The sequence below is a fragment of the Leuresthes tenuis genome, unplaced genomic scaffold (assembly GCF_036924035.1).
Source record: "Leuresthes tenuis unplaced genomic scaffold, fLeuTen1.0.hap1 SCAF_13, whole genome shotgun sequence".
Lineage (NCBI taxonomy): Eukaryota > Metazoa > Chordata > Actinopteri > Atheriniformes > Atherinopsidae > Leuresthes > Leuresthes tenuis.
The window spans coordinates 6,657,800-6,673,163 of NW_027325367.1; the positions used below are offsets into that span (position 1 = coordinate 6,657,800).

At 38.9% G+C, this 15,364-nt stretch overlaps 2 protein-coding genes across 2 annotated transcripts; both read left to right on the plus strand.

Moving 5' to 3' along the window:
- Positions 1-3,163: 3,163 nt before the first annotated feature.
- actc1a (actin alpha cardiac muscle 1a) lies at positions 3,164-7,371 on the plus strand. The gene is made up of 8 exons (XM_072361797.1): positions 3,164-3,234; positions 4,592-4,745; positions 4,855-4,983; positions 5,152-5,347; positions 5,463-5,624; positions 6,183-6,374; positions 6,783-6,964; positions 7,097-7,371. The coding sequence occupies exons 2-8, from the start codon at positions 4,617-4,619 to the stop codon at positions 7,238-7,240; spliced, it is 1,134 nt and encodes a 377-aa protein (XP_072217898.1). The 5' UTR covers positions 3,164-3,234; positions 4,592-4,616; the 3' UTR covers positions 7,241-7,371.
- Positions 7,372-11,453: 4,082 nt separating this feature from the next.
- Positions 11,454-15,299, plus strand: scg5 (secretogranin V). Its single transcript, XM_072361870.1, has 6 exons — positions 11,454-11,513; positions 11,887-12,112; positions 12,587-12,736; positions 12,937-13,049; positions 13,851-13,904; positions 14,112-15,299. The coding sequence occupies exons 2-6, from the start codon at positions 11,887-11,889 to the stop codon at positions 14,238-14,240; spliced, it is 672 nt and encodes a 223-aa protein (XP_072217971.1). The 5' UTR covers positions 11,454-11,513; the 3' UTR covers positions 14,241-15,299.
- The last annotated feature ends 65 nt before the right edge of the window (positions 15,300-15,364 follow it).

The window sequence follows — 15,364 nt, forward strand, 5'->3', positions numbered from 1 at the left end:
TTTAGAATTACAAAATTACTACTGATGTGGTATCCCTGATTAACATCTCAGCCAGCTCACAGTTTGTCAAATGCTGTCAGCTGCTCATAGCACATTAAAATAACATCTGTTGGTGCCATGAGCAGCAGTGCAGAGCTGTGAAAAGACACAGATCACTGTCTTGGGCTTTTCCCAGTTTATTGCCCTATCAGCCACTTCAATGACAAGGTGTAGATATCAGTAATGATCTGCTATTGTGGAAGTGTGCAGAATATGACAATCAAGAATATAGTTATTATGCATGAACATGCACTCAAACAAAATACATGAAAATAGTCAATTAAAGTGGAATATTCTGCCTGAATGTTATTAGATTGACTGTATCAGATGTTATCCTAGAATTTCTAACATATGCTAAAGAATTGCATGATTTACCGTAACTCTATTTAAAATGCAAAACATTTAACAAACTGCTCTGTGTGGCAAATGTGCTATAACTGGTCAAATGCTAAACAGACCTCTGTCTATGTTAAACAGACTGTTATAAAGCAGTTGATGCTAACAGCTGCTTAAGTGTGTACATGTGTATTGGAAGGGGGGGGGGGGGGGGTTAAGTGCGGAGGAGGCAGCTGTCAAGACAGACAAACCTTGTGCTTCCTACATTGCCTTATAAGGATGAATGTCCCTCAAAACCATGACCCATTTAGGAGCAATCTGCCTTATCCTGATAAAGACTTGGTGATAAAGATAGGATTCTGCCAAAAAGTGCTTCTTTGACTTGAAGGGAGCTACTGACAAAACACAGCACCAGTTTGATGAAAATGACTGTTTGTAAAGATGGACAAACTTTTTTCTTTTTCATCTTGTTACAACCAACACAACTATCCCGGTTTGACATTCCTTCCTATATACAGTCACTGTGAGAAGGTCGATTTGAGGCAAGACATGATGTTTTTTCAACACTAACAACAGAGCCTTTAATGCTTAAACCTTACCAAACACAGACTGAATTGAAAGTAGCTGGCAAACATTAAGTTTATAAAGATACAAGCTCAATTGCTTGTAACTCAACAACTACCCTCTCTAACCTCCAATAGTTTTTTTTCACCTAATAAAACTAAATGCCATGACACAGTGATGCAAACTCATTTATATGATTGTGCTCTTCTGATTTCTTTGTTGTCAATTTCCTTTATTTCCCAGAAAATATAGAAAATTACGTGTAACTGCTCATCAAGCAATTCTGTATATTTGAATTTTTACATTATATGATATCCCCAATTTATTAATACTACAGGTATAGGAACAAGTTAGCTCTAATACCTATGTATGATCAATTTATGAATAATTAGAATGCGCTGAACACAATTAATTGCACTACAGCTACAGTGTAGATGAAACTGCCATCATCACAACTAACTACTACATTAAAGTACCACTTACATGTAACATTCATTAATCCATGCTCACAAGTTTATTCTTGTGTTGAAGAGGGTCGTAATGTCTTAATTCCAACAGATTATTCTTAAAGTCTGCGTAATAGATTGAATAAACTACTTTCTTTGAACGATTTCAGTACTTATCCCACTGCCGACTGCTGTTGTAGACTAACATAGGGCAAAGGACTTCTGAGGCAGTGTGTTTATCATTGATGCTGCTGCTGTACACATATAAATGTAGAAGCCTTGCTGTGACCAGGGAACAACGCTGACTTTAGATATGACAGCACGTAATCTGTGCATGGTACAGCTAATATCAGTGCAAGTCTATCCTGCTTGTTTCACTTGTTGCTGACATCCATAATCTCTGGTCATTTATTTTACACTATGTCTTGTACAGGACCCCGATTCCTCAAATCTGTTTTGACTCACAAAACTAAATATACACACTCACATCCTAAAAATAACCATCCAGGGGAGAAACTGTACAAAAAAAACTAAAACGGCAAAAACTTTCCTGCTTATAAGATTGTGGTCTTGATCTACTGTAGCTTATTAAAGACAAATATTTCGGAAAGCAATAAGAGGGACTTAAAAGACTATCTTTAAATAGTGGAAGATGAATTATGCAAAAAAGCATGTGAGATTAATAAAATACTCCATTATGAATTTCAGTGTTCAAAAGAAAATGTACCCAAATTGTGTTATCAAATAGTCAAGATGCAATATTTGAATGTGCCACCGTTACATAAAAGTCTCGAATAGTATTAGTCAAGTAGGTTAGTAGTGTCTCTTTCTAAGATATTACAGCATATGGCTACAAATAAAACTCTTCAATGTGCTAATGGTGTTTTTGTATGAGGCGGTATTTACATTCCTACTGCACTCACAGCAGTCTGATAAGCACTGTGCAGGCAGTACAAGGTGACGAATAAGGATCCTGAGCTCTCATCCTTCCATCAGTGGTGTGCAGCCACTGGAACCAGCTGCACTCCACTTCCCTAAAAGGAGACACTGGAGCCAATCAGAGCTGAGAACTGTCACACAGGCTCCCCACACAGGCTGTCCCGCAGATTTGTCGTCTACAATATTGCATCTCAGCTGTCTGGTATGTTTTACCCCCCAATCTTCACACATGCCATAACACTAGCAAACTGTCATCGGCAGGTCCCCCTTTGACGCCTCCTTAACCACGTTACTCAGACAAGATCTCAGATTACCATTTCCAAAGACCCACTTCCCCATGTCCCTTGTGAGCTTAGTCATATTAACACATCTGTAGGAATTTTAGGGGAAGCTCTACAAAGTATGAATGGGACAGAGATGTTATGTGTAAAGCTGGAATCTGAACCTATTATTGATGATATTGCAGGGTTTTCTACGTGTCCTGATAGCTCTCAAAAACAGCTTCACACCTAAAACACAATCTGATACAGTAACATTTTGTGTAAATCACATATTTTATTGTTAAATGCTAATATATTGATTTGATCATTGCATTATAAATACGTCAATAAGATATCTTGTATCTCAGACTAATGCCTGTCATAGCTTGAGGCAAATCCCTATTTGGCTCTATTAATTTCTATCATGACTTCTATTTGTCAAGGCAAGACCTCTCCAGTATGGAGGAATCCCTGACATGGGATCCACTTTACTTTGCCATTTTGCTGAGCAACACTTAATTTGGACTTGTGTGAGGTCCTGAGCCCGCCCACCAGCCCCCAGCCTCAGCGTGCTGAGGCATATTTAAGGACCCCCTCGTACCCTTGCCCCTTTGTCCCAGTGGAAACTCCAGTCTTGCAGTCACAACTTGGTGAGTCCCTTTACAGTTTTGTTGCTGTGCCTCAGTTGATGCTTTTTGGAGCATAGGTGTCAGAGAGGATGAGAAGATGCTGCCACTGTAGGAAAGATTTACTACTCCAACATGGATATAGTTTTTACATTTTGGAGTTGTTTCTGTGTATTGTGTGAGATGATGATTTGTTGGTGGCCAAAGGATGAGAGGAGGGCTGGGTGGGAGGAAAGTGGAAAGAAGTGTAGAAATAAGAAAACACATTGTGTTGTTGAACAATTAAGAGATTTGCAACAGGTCATGTATTCTTAAATTCAGCAAACGTTTTGGGCTTTAAGATGTATGATGCTTGGCGTGGAGGAGGTCAGAGCGGATTGAGGTTCAATCAGTGCTGATTTACTTTTACATCAAACTGATATTAAAACACACAAAATGACAATGATAAGTGTGTCTTACACAGGATGTATTCCCAGCACAGATGAAGCCGCTCTTATGCAGAATTTTGCTATTGACAGTGTAGCTTTTTGGACAAAAAACTCTCTTTAATACTATTGTTTTATTTTTTTACTTTCATAAAGATTGAACATGACCGCAAAATTACTGTTCTGAAGTCAGTTTCCGCATCAGTTGTTGCAAATGTAAATGAGGACTTGGACACAAAACCCCAAAACAAATGAAAAAGTTTTCTATCATTGATCTAAGATCTATTTGAATTATTTTACTGCTTTGTTAAGTCTTATTTGAAATATGAAGACTAATTTAAATGAAAACATTACATAAATTACTAAAGTAGCCATCAAACACCACACCCCTGGTGTTTTTTTTTTAATGGGGAAGCCTCTGTGAACAGAGATGCTGGTGCTTGGGATGCAGGCTAAGTACAGAAATCCTGGAAGGATCAGAGCACATGGTCTGGATCCAAACAGAGGAGTCCACTATGTGGCGACAGCTGAGAGGAGACCCAGGCCTCCTCTACCACTTGTCAAAACACACTCCTGCTCAGCTGTTAACTGGCTGCAGCTTAAGGATGAGATACTGGGGAAGGGTTGTGTGGACAGAGGGGGGTCCTGATGCTCAAAATAGACTAGACTTGTGAGTGTGCATACAGGGGTCAGGCTATGTCCTGTTTTGGCTTTTCAGGCAGCTGTATGACTCAGTGAGGAGATTAGAGCTCTCCATGGTGTCTTCATACTGAACATAGTGCTACATTTTTTTGTTAGAGTTACATGGCTTTATTTTTTAACCTCAATGACATGATCTAAATACAATTTAAATTCGATATTCATTTAGTTTCTAATCAAACATAGAATTGAATATTTTTATAAATACAAGAAACTAATACTTTGCCTTTGTTTCCATATTTTCCCCATATTTATAGAAAGCCAGCCCACAACAGACCAAACATGTGTGACGACGACGAGACCACCGCCTTGGTGTGTGACAACGGTTCTGGCCTGGTCAAGGCAGGGTTTGCTGGTGATGATGCTCCTCGTGCTGTATTCCCCTCCATTGTTGGACGCCCCCGTCACCAGGTTAGACTACTGAAAGGGCCCAGAGTTTCTGAAAGACTAAAATGATGTAGTCATATGCACTGTTGCCTTTTTTTCTTGAGTTTCTGAGATGTGTTTCCTTCTCTCCCAGGGTGTGATGGTGGGTATGGGTCAGAAGGACAGCTATGTGGGAGACGAGGCCCAGAGCAAGAGGGGTATCTTGACTCTGAAGTATCCCATTGAACATGGCATCATCACCAACTGGGATGACATGGAGAAGGTGAGAATTTAAGATTGAAGACAGTTATACAGAAGTTTTCCTTTAATGCATGAACACAAGGTAGCCATGTAGAGGACAGACATTTTTTTTCAACAAATGATGGGAAGAGCCTCATTTTGTGAAGTGCTCCATCCACTACAACCCACCATTTCTTTCCTGCTTGCATAGATCTGGCACCACACCTTCTACAATGAGCTCCGTGTGGCCCCAGAGGAGCACCCCACCCTGTTGACTGAAGCCCCACTCAATCCTAAAGCCAACAGAGAGAAGATGACCCAGATCATGTTTGAGACCTTTAATGTCCCTGCCATGTATGTGGCTATTCAGGCTGTACTGTCCCTGTATGCCTCTGGTCGTACCACTGGTGAGTCTCTACTGCGTTTAACTACTGTTGGGCAACTTCTCACATCATACATCAGTTAGACTTTACACTTCACAGTGTACATGTTGTCAGACAAACTTCTGCTTTCTCTGGACAGGTATTGTTCTGGACTCTGGTGATGGTGTGACCCACAACGTGCCCATCTATGAGGGTTATGCTTTGCCCCATGCCATCATGCGTCTGGATCTGGCTGGTCGCGACTTGACTGACTATCTGATGAAAATTCTGACTGAGCGTGGCTACTCATTTGTTACCACAGGTAAGGAGTTGTTATTCACATCAGTCTATAAATATTAAATAAGGAAAGAAAAGAAAATCATTGAAATACCAAAGTTATATCAGGAGAATTTCATGCTGAACTGTAACAGAAGACAATTATGTGTAATTTTTCTTTATCCAAAGAATCTTTATAGTAATTGTACTACAGTTTAGAAATACTCACACAATTGACAAGGCTGCATTCGACATTAAAACACTACTGTCAGGAAAACAGTTAATCTTTAAGATAGAAAAGTGGCTATTTCTTTTAGATCACTTCAAGACTGAGAAAAAGAGTATACTCATCTGTTTCTCTGTAAAGCAACTTGTGTTTAAGGGGCTATGCAGATAAAAGTATTATCATAAGAGGTAGAGAAATTTTAAACCGACTGACAGTTACCGTAGCTAAAAAGGAGCTAAAAGTAAACGCAAACAAATGCAAACATTTTGCAGCACTGATCATGAATTCAACAGCTCATTTGTCTGGTTCATATAAGTATCGGACCATGAGTGTCTTGTGGGATTTTTTTTATGGTACTGACATATTTCTTCCCTCCAGCTGAGCGTGAGATCGTGCGGGACATCAAGGAGAAGCTTTGTTATGTGGCATTGGACTTTGAGAATGAGATGGCTACCGCTGCTTCCTCCTCTTCCCTGGAGAAGAGCTACGAGTTGCCCGATGGTCAGGTTATCACCATTGGCAATGAGCGTTTCCGCTGCCCTGAGACGCTGTTCCAGCCTTCCTTTATAGGTGAGTCAAGAAGATTGTCCTACCACAAATACAGAGAAAGGCATAATAAACATTACAATTTCATAAGTAGGCAAATGGTCATTCATTTTCACCAAAATGGTGATCATTAAAAGCTGGAATTAAACATCTAAACTTCACTTCAAAGTTTCTTATATATCATATGTAGGCAGGTTTTAAATATTCAGTTAGTGGTTTAAAACACACTATGCCACTGTAAACATGTAAGTGAATAATTTGCTGTTGAAATACCTCCTGATATGAGTTAAGTCATACATAATGCACATTTATGTTTAGAATAACTTGATATTAAGCTATGCTACAAAGTTTTAAATTGAAAGTTTTCATCTTTAAGGTACATTTTACTGTTCGCTGTATAAGCACTTACCTTTACATACCTTGCTTTTTCAGGTATGGAGTCTGCCGGCATCCATGAGACTGCCTACAATAGCATCATGAAGTGTGACATTGATATTCGTAAGGACTTGTACGCAAACAATGTGCTGTCCGGAGGCACTACCATGTACCCTGGTATTGCTGACCGTATGCAGAAGGAGATCACTGCCCTGGCCCCAAGCACCATGAAAATCAAGGTGAGTGGGACTAGATCAAGCTAACACTTATTGTGACAAAGAACAGCTGGTTAAATTCAAAATGTTTCAATAAGTTGAAAAATATTCTAATGGCACACTGTATCCCTCCTTCTCTCTTTCTCTTTCATGTAGATCATCGCTCCCCCTGAGAGGAAATACTCTGTCTGGATCGGTGGTTCCATCCTGGCATCTTTGTCCACCTTCCAGCAGATGTGGATCAGCAAGCAGGAGTACGATGAGGCTGGCCCATCTATAGTCCACAGGAAGTGCTTCTAAATTTCCAACCTGCATTAAAAAGCCCCGACACTGACCACACCAGCTTTTCTTCCATATCTATATTTTTATTGTGTCTTTTGCTGTATATACATGTACTGTTGTAATAATAAATAGTTGATTTTTATCAATAATCTGGAGTCTGTCTTGACTTGCAAGTGGACAGCATTTCTTTGAATGTCTCACAAGATGTATTCCTAAGCGGTTGAATGTTGGCAACTGGACTTCTTGGATCTTGCAGACGTTTCACCTCTCTTCAGTTCTGAAGTCATAAGATGTTTCTATGTTTGTTGACTCAGCAGATGTCTTGAAGAAAAGATTTGAAGGCAGGCTAAAAAGTGATATGTTTGTCTTTCTGTGTCTAAAAACTTTAAACTAAACCTTTAGAATGGGATTTCCCCTCAAACCATCAGACACAGAAGATACATGATAATATATGTTGCTTAAAATGTGACAATAACTAAATAAAAAGTGTCAGGTCATTGCTTGAATTTGATCATTTTTGAAGGGTCAGAACATAAGCAACATTGTACTGTTATGTGTTCACAGACATAAGGCTGTTAACGTCACTGCTGCTTGACTGTTTGCTTGGTTCAAGTTTGGAACAAATTGTGTTAGGGTGACCGCTTGGGTTTCATGTCAGCATTTTCAGTGTTTGGTAAGAGTAACTAAACTACTTGAATAACTATTGAAAAAGATAATGGTTTGGGTTAAATAGACCCATTCACAACACTAACCACATATTAGAAGGTAAACTTTTCCCATCTCTTTATTATTCTTGGAGTTATCAATGAGTCTCACAGAGCGGGGATTACACCAACAAAACACCCGAGGTTCAAAACAAATTGCAATGCCTATATCTACTACCACTGGGTGAGAGGCAGTTTACACAGGGAGTATACAATTTGAGGAGGCTTACGTTAAGATGGAGGTTCATTTCTACCATTTTCTTTATGTTTTCTGAATGCACCGCCTTTCCTTCACCATCTGTGTCACAGGTGATACTAATGAGCATAATAAAGCCCAACCCCTGCACTACTCGGTGATTTCAATCATTGAGTTACAAAGTGATGTATTAAAAGACCTAGATTTTGACTTCTGTTAATTAAATCATGAAGATTACAGACAGTAATGTGATTCGGTTTCACCTTCAGGTCCTGTATGGGATATCTGCAAAGAACTCTGAGAAGAAAAAGGAGAGATTGTTCATCAGTGGTGCAAAGGTCTTTGGTGTTCCTTTGGAAAATCTGCCCAGGCAATACCTTCCTGAGTTTGGACTTGTACCCTGGTGAGTGGGAACAGCAAGACTAGAAAGCTGATATTGGAAAATGTTACAGATAAACCATAGTTTTTGATATGGTGTGTGTCTCAGCTTTTTAGTGGATGCTTGCTCTTTGCTGTTGGAGCGTGCAGGAACTGTTGGCCTGTTCAGAAAACCAGGTTCACTTCCTCGCATTCGGACCCTCAGGGTAAGATTCTTTTATTTGTCTTCATGTAATCCCTATTGAAGCAATAGTGCCATCTAGCGGTTGTACAAAATACTGATCTTTTGTAACTTTTTTTTGTTTTGTTTACCTTTTTGCACCAAAAAACAATGTATCAGTTGAAAGAATAAATTTGAAAAACTGAACTTTAGAGATTGATGTGTATTTTTGTCTGTTTTAGGCCAAGCTAAATCAGGGAGAGGGTTGTCTTTCCACAGCACTGCCCTATGATGTTGCTACACTCATCAAACAGTTTTGCAGGGAGCTTCCAGAGCCACTTTTCCCCACTGAGCTCCATGCAGCTTTCCTTAAAGCACAGGCATTGTCCAATCTGCGGGACAGGATGGCTGCCCTTCAGCTGCTGTCTTGTCTGCTGCCAGCTAGAAACTCCTCCTGTCTGCATTATCTGTTTGACTTCCTCTGTAAAGTTTCGAAGAGGTAAGAAAGAATACCAAAACATTTGGGGACGTTAAACTCTTAATGGGTAGAGATGAAGAAGCAGAGGGCTCAGTCTGATTTGGTCTGCAATACTCCTTTTGGTCCAGCTGGGAGAAAACCAGAACCTGACATAAACATCACCACAAGCTTTCACGTGGTGCATCTGCAGTGTGCTGACAGCATAACCGCTTATATAGATAATTGTTTTTAATATTTGTCTTTGACAAGAAGCTTGGCTGTCACTGACGCATGGGCCTGAATCTATGTTTTGTTTCCTCTCTGGCTGAGAAATGTTTTTTTCTTTTAGTGTCCACCTATTCAGAGGTTAATGGTTTTCACATACCAAAGAAAACATTTTTGGTATGTGTAAAAGAACAAACCATATCTCTCTGGCATAACTTAACATGTATACTTTGATTATTTATTCTGATCCAAGTAAAAAGTTTGGGACTGCTCAGAATCATCCTGGGACCTCTTTATCTGTACCCTCCCTAGGTTAAGAACTATTGATGTTAACTGAGGTAACAGTAAGTGTAAGTTGCTTAAATTATGGGCCTTTAGTTTCTTTTTCTTTTTTAAATTGTTAAAATTGGTAGATATTTTGCATATATTCACAAGACATGAGCATTTGAAAGATTTAATTTCTCCTTATTCTCTGTACTCATGTCAGATGCACTGACAACCTAATGACCAGCTCCAACCTGGCTACAGTCTTCGCTCCGTGTCTTTTACCCCCTCCAAACAAGACGGAAATGTCAGAAGACCGACTTGAACTCAGAGTTCTTGTTCTGCGGAGCTTTATTGAAAATCCCCATCTGTTTGGTAAAGGACAAATCCTGCGGTGTTTACACAGTATTTTAAAGAAACATTTGTGTGGGTGTAACACCTGCTATGTTCTGATCACCAAACGTACTAGGTGTGATTCCTAAAGCTGTAATGGACAGTATGGAATTTCTAATGCATTTCCATTTTCGGAAAGATGGCAACTCTAAGAGAGGAAACCGAAAGAGACACAGTTTCAAAGGTAAAAGATGACGAAAGTTTAACATTACTTTCAGTGCGAAAGGCATTTAAGCAATATGTTTGTTGGCCTAAAATTTATCAAATCCAAACAGTGATACGATCCATGAAGACTGTACCTTGGATTCAGGGCAAGCCAAAGGCCAGGCCTGCAGAGACTGAGCAGAGCAAGGAGTCCTTATCAGGAAACAGACCAAAGCTGAGGCGAAGCCTCGGCCAGGAGACTTTGCCCAACGTCCAGCTTTTCAGAACTTATATGCCTCGTGCAGGTAACTGCAGTAAAAATGAATTATTTTCTGCAGAAAGTAAATGTATAGATCTACTTCTGAAGCATGTTTTTGGTTGTACAGTTCTGTTTGGATTATTTATTTATTTTTAAACCCTGCAGACAAGGAGTTATGCAAGATGTCCCTGCTCCCAGCTGTGGAGAAACTAGAGCTTACACACTGGAGAAGACGCTCTTTACCATAACATATTCAATGTTGTTGGTTATTCCATGTTTGTGCAGCATTTTGATTATGATCCCTGTATAATAACGTGTCTCTGGGTGGATATATAAAGATTTATTTTTAACTTTGCATATTTTAATAAAATTGTTTTTGACTACGTCACAAGAGTGTCACATATTCCACACGCTTCCCTTTCAACTTTATCTAAGTGTATCGGACTTCTCCATAAATTTATGAAAGGTGTCTTGTCAGAGAAAGTTACTTTTTCAGATATGCAAATCAAAAATCGATTTATTGAATACCAATACAGAAGTAGACTTGGGATTAGCTCCTTTCCTGGGGCTGTGACACTGTTCATGTATGTCTAAGATGTTTTTATCACTATCCTAATAAATTTTTAGTACATGGAAGTGACTTGGTATTGACGTATGTGGTCACAGAATATAAAATATATGGAGGGTGAATGTAATGTAAAGTAGCGCATGTTGTATACAGAACTGCTGTGCAATTGGCGCTACGTTAACAGCCAATCGGAAGAGGACTTTTTTTTGGTATCCTAGCAACTGCATCTGAACCGTGAAGCAAGTCTTATCCTTGTATAACAGCCCATGAAGACCGGAAATTATATTTCTTCTAAATAAAACGTGGCGTTAAGCAAATTGTTAAACAAAGAACTGAAAAACAGCAAAAATAAGTATTTTATTTCTGAGCTCATCAAATCCAGAATTCATTTGACTAAACGGCTGCGTTAAACTAATTTTTGTGTTAGTTCCTTGGGGTGTTTCTGAAGTAGCAATTTAGTTTGAAAACCGGAAAGAATGTTTTCTTTGTACGTAGCTTGACTGCAGACTCGCACAGCAAGCAGGTTCCTCCGTTAGCGACAAGGTAAGAAAATATCCACGGAAATTCATCTTTAATTTCTTGTGGTGTGTTTTAGCGGTGAAATCGCACATAGTCAAATAGTTTAATTTCAATACTCGTATTCTAATTTAAGGCGTATTTGTAGTATGTAGGCTATTTATAGACTGTTTTCACCATCATTAATGGCTGTTTACTGAGTGGCGCATCATGAAAAGCTCTATTTACTTTCACATGCAATAACCTGCCTTTGTTTGTATTGAGCACGGAAGTTTCTAATAAAATCAAATTGCCTTGTTTCATGTGACTAATATGATAAATGCAGCTGTGTTTGCTTATAATTACCCGCCTGCCTGTCCTCTGTGCAGTAAGATGTGGAGTGTGTATTTCTCCCTCGCAGATGACAGAAATGGGATCGGCGGTGCGGCTATCGTTGCGCTGCCTTCTACTGTGCCTGATGCTCGGCAGAGTTCCAGCCCGCAGCCCACGCACGGCGGACCAGGTGTCAGAGGCCGACATCCAGCGGCTCCTGCACGGCGTCATGGAGCAGCTGGGCATCGCTCGGCCCAGAGTGGAGTATCCTGCACATCAGGCCACCAACATTGTCGGGCCTCAGAGCATACAGGGCAAGTCCATGTTGGGTGGATTTATAAAGCTTGATCACATTTAATAGTAAATTAGTTAAAAAGACAACTTGGGTTACATCTTCTCTCCTTTAATTTTGTTCTAACATAACTGAAAAACTACACAAAAAAATTCAAAGTGCCAGGGGTTCATTTAGCTTATTATTGACAAAAGATAAAAAAAGAAAATCCATCCTTGCAGACCCTGCTTTGGGTTTGAACTGTGCACTTATACTTGTTCGTAGTTGATCATTTAATTAATCTTTTTAAACTTTTCTTTAGATAACGTATTTGTGTGGTATCTTATGTTCCATGCGGCTGATTTAATTTACTTTGTCTTATTCATTAAGATGCTGATTTAAAATGAATCAGAGTTCATGCTTTTATGTAAATCTACCCAAATTAACAACTAGTTTGAACTGGAAAAACATTGTTACACATGGTTTTTATGGATGCCTGCTTTTTTCCCTCCACCAGGTGGTGCTCATGAGGGGCTGCAGCACCTCGGCCCTTATGGGAACATCCCCAACATTGTGGCCGAGCTGACAGGCGACAATGTTCCTAAAGACTTTAGTGATGACCACAGCTACCCAGACCCTCCTAACCCCTGTCCCCTGGGAAAGACGGGTAGAAACTCTTCCTCTAAGCAGATTATTTTTTTCATGCCTGCAGAAGCATCAGAGTGTAGTTATTGGCAGCAGTGCAGTCAGTGCCAGTTTTTTTTCAGAATTGTAATTTTAAGATAATGAATAAGTAACAGAAATAGAACCTTAATCGCTGCTCAGTGAGCACTAAACATGACACTTCTTTTCTGCTCGTACTCACAGCAGCTGATGGGTGCTTGGAAAATGCCCCGGACACAGCTGAGTTCAGCAGAGAGTTTCAAAAGCACCAGCACCTATTCGACCCAGAGCATGACTACCCAGCGCTGGCAAAGTGGGTGAGTACTGAGTTGTGCTACTGGCATTGTATATTCGCATCACAAACTACTCTCCTGATAATCTTATTATACTTTTTCCAGTTACCGGAGCTTAAAAAGGTTTTTTTTCTCTTCACGACATCAGAAAAATCTGAAAAATTGGGCTTTTATTGTTTTTAAAGAATGACATAAATTACTACACAAATGCCCTTTGCAAGTTTTTTCACCTGAAAATTAAGTGAACTCATCTGGTGGAATACCTGAGCACATACACATCAGCACACATTTAAAACAAGTTAAAATTTCATCAGTATAACTATTAAAGGTAAATTTTAGGGTAAATTAAGGGTAAATTTTCCTTTTTTCCTTAATATGAAGTCAAACTTGACGGGAATAAGGAGCTAGAAGTGCAAAATTCTCAAGCTAACAACACTTACAATTTAAATACATTTGGACAGAAGTGAGGCATTTACATGCTGAGATGGCGATACTTCCCTCTCTCATCCTGTCTGACTGTGATGGTTGAAACCAATATATCAACAGCAGCCAAAGCTGTGGTTCCTAACAATTAACTAACACCGGTGACTAAAATCAAAAGAGAGCTTTAGTCATTTTAAAGATTAAATAAACTTGTTTGCTGTTAGCTTGCATCCATCCAGCTTTTATCTTTGTATGCCAGTCCTGAGGAAGTTAGTTAATAATAAAAAGTTTTTTTTCCCTTTAAGATGGCTGTATTTCAGGAATGAAGGGAGTAAAACTACAGATGCATGATTCTTTTTTCCTTTTTCCTTTTTTGAAAACCTTTTTTTTCTGTCTTTTCAGAACAAGGAGCTTTTGTACCAAAAACTGAAGGGTGGACCAAAAAGAAGAAAAAGGGTATAATGTTTCTAAGTAGACTTTTTATTTTTCAAATGTGTGATTACGCCAGATAAACCACTTAAACAACACTGAATTTTAGCCTTAAAGGGAGTGAAGTGGTCTTAAACTTGATGTTATATATCCAACTTTGAATTAAATTATTTGACTTAGAGATATTTGTACTTCATAAACATGTTTCCAAATAATTTATGTCTGTTTCCACAGAGTGTCAACCCCTATTTATTGGGCCAGAGGCTGGACAATGTGGTTGCCAAGAAATCTGTTCCCCACTTTTCTGAGGAAGAGGAGGAGGAAGCACCAAACATTCCTACTGCCAGCAAATCCACAACCTAGTCTCCTGCAAGTCTCGTTGGAAAATGAAAGTATACTCTCAGATAAATGTTTTTTTTACACTGCACATGATAAGACTGTGTTTTAGGGGCAAGAGTTGAATTTGTTTATGCTTTGTTTCATATGCCAACATATTAACATATTCCACATATTAACTGGTAATTACAAGCTTTACACTGTATGTCCTCCTGCTGCAGCTTTATTTTCAACATGCAAAGTTACAATCTGAGTGCTTGAATGTGGAAAAAAATTACTCTCAGAGGAGCACATTGTTGTTAAAAGTGGAAAAAAATCAACTAAAATTCAAAAGAAAGGATTATTTTCCCCTGAGCCTCAGAGCTTTGCCAGCATGTTAGATTTTGTGATGAACGTCCTTCCAGCAAATGTTTTTTTCACAGCTAAGGATGAGGCTTAAAGCTCCAAAAGTAGTCTGAAAAGTGATTTGATCCCAGAACATGTCAAAATGGCTACGTACAAAGGTTTTTTCTTATTCATAAAGTATAAAAATATAAAAAAAGTGATCCAAACATTTGTTATCCGATTAGATTTATAGCTGTTAAAAGGAAAAAGTCTGAGTTTGCAAACACATTGTCCAAGATTCAGCCCAGAATACCAGAATGTGGTATTAAATACTTAACTGACAGTTAATCTGCTACATATAAGTTGTATAATGATGTATTGATCTGGGGGAATGTTCAATCAGAAAGTTATCTTATTTGCATATGTACAAAGATTAGTTTCACTCACACACATCATTTATTGTATGTGCCAACATAAATCACTTTTTTTCTCTTGAACCAAAAATAAAATTCTACTCGTGTTCTTAATAATGATTATGAATTGTAGAAGTCTTGCTTTGTCATTAAAGAGACCATTGTGAACATCTTCAATGTAGCATGGTTGATGTTTAGAACATATTCTGACTTTTCACTTCATTGTACTGCAAATGTGAGTCTCTACAGGCTGCAGTGACTCTTATCTTGTTTACCACATCTTGTCATAATGGTTGTGTTCTCTTTTTGTTCTGTAAAGTCAAATAAACGACTTATCTGCATTGGCAAACTCTGGGGAAGGATTTTTTTCTTTCCGTTCTCGGACAGATAAAGTGGGGATCAGGGTTTGGGGTG

What these genes read in the sequence shown, in the direction of transcription:
- actc1a (XM_072361797.1), top strand. Translation starts at nt 4,617, where the DNA reads ATGTGTGACGACGACGAGACCACCGCCTTGGTGTGTGACAACGGTTCT. An exon ending in ACTGGGATGACATGGAGAAG is followed by an intron (nt 4,984 to 5,151) that starts GTGAGAATTTAA and finishes CTGCTTGCATAG; the next exon opens with ATCTGGCACCACACCTTCTA. An exon ending in CAAGCACCATGAAAATCAAG is followed by an intron (nt 6,965 to 7,096) that starts GTGAGTGGGACT and finishes TCTTTCATGTAG; the next exon opens with ATCATCGCTCCCCCTGAGAG.
- scg5 (XM_072361870.1), top strand. Translation starts at nt 11,887, where the DNA reads ATGACAGAAATGGGATCGGCGGTGCGGCTATCGTTGCGCTGCCTTCTA. An exon ending in CGGGCCTCAGAGCATACAGG is followed by an intron (nt 12,113 to 12,586) that starts GCAAGTCCATGT and finishes TCCCTCCACCAG; the next exon opens with GTGGTGCTCATGAGGGGCTG. An exon ending in GACCAAAAAGAAGAAAAAGG is followed by an intron (nt 13,905 to 14,111) that starts GTATAATGTTTC and finishes CTGTTTCCACAG; the next exon opens with AGTGTCAACCCCTATTTATT.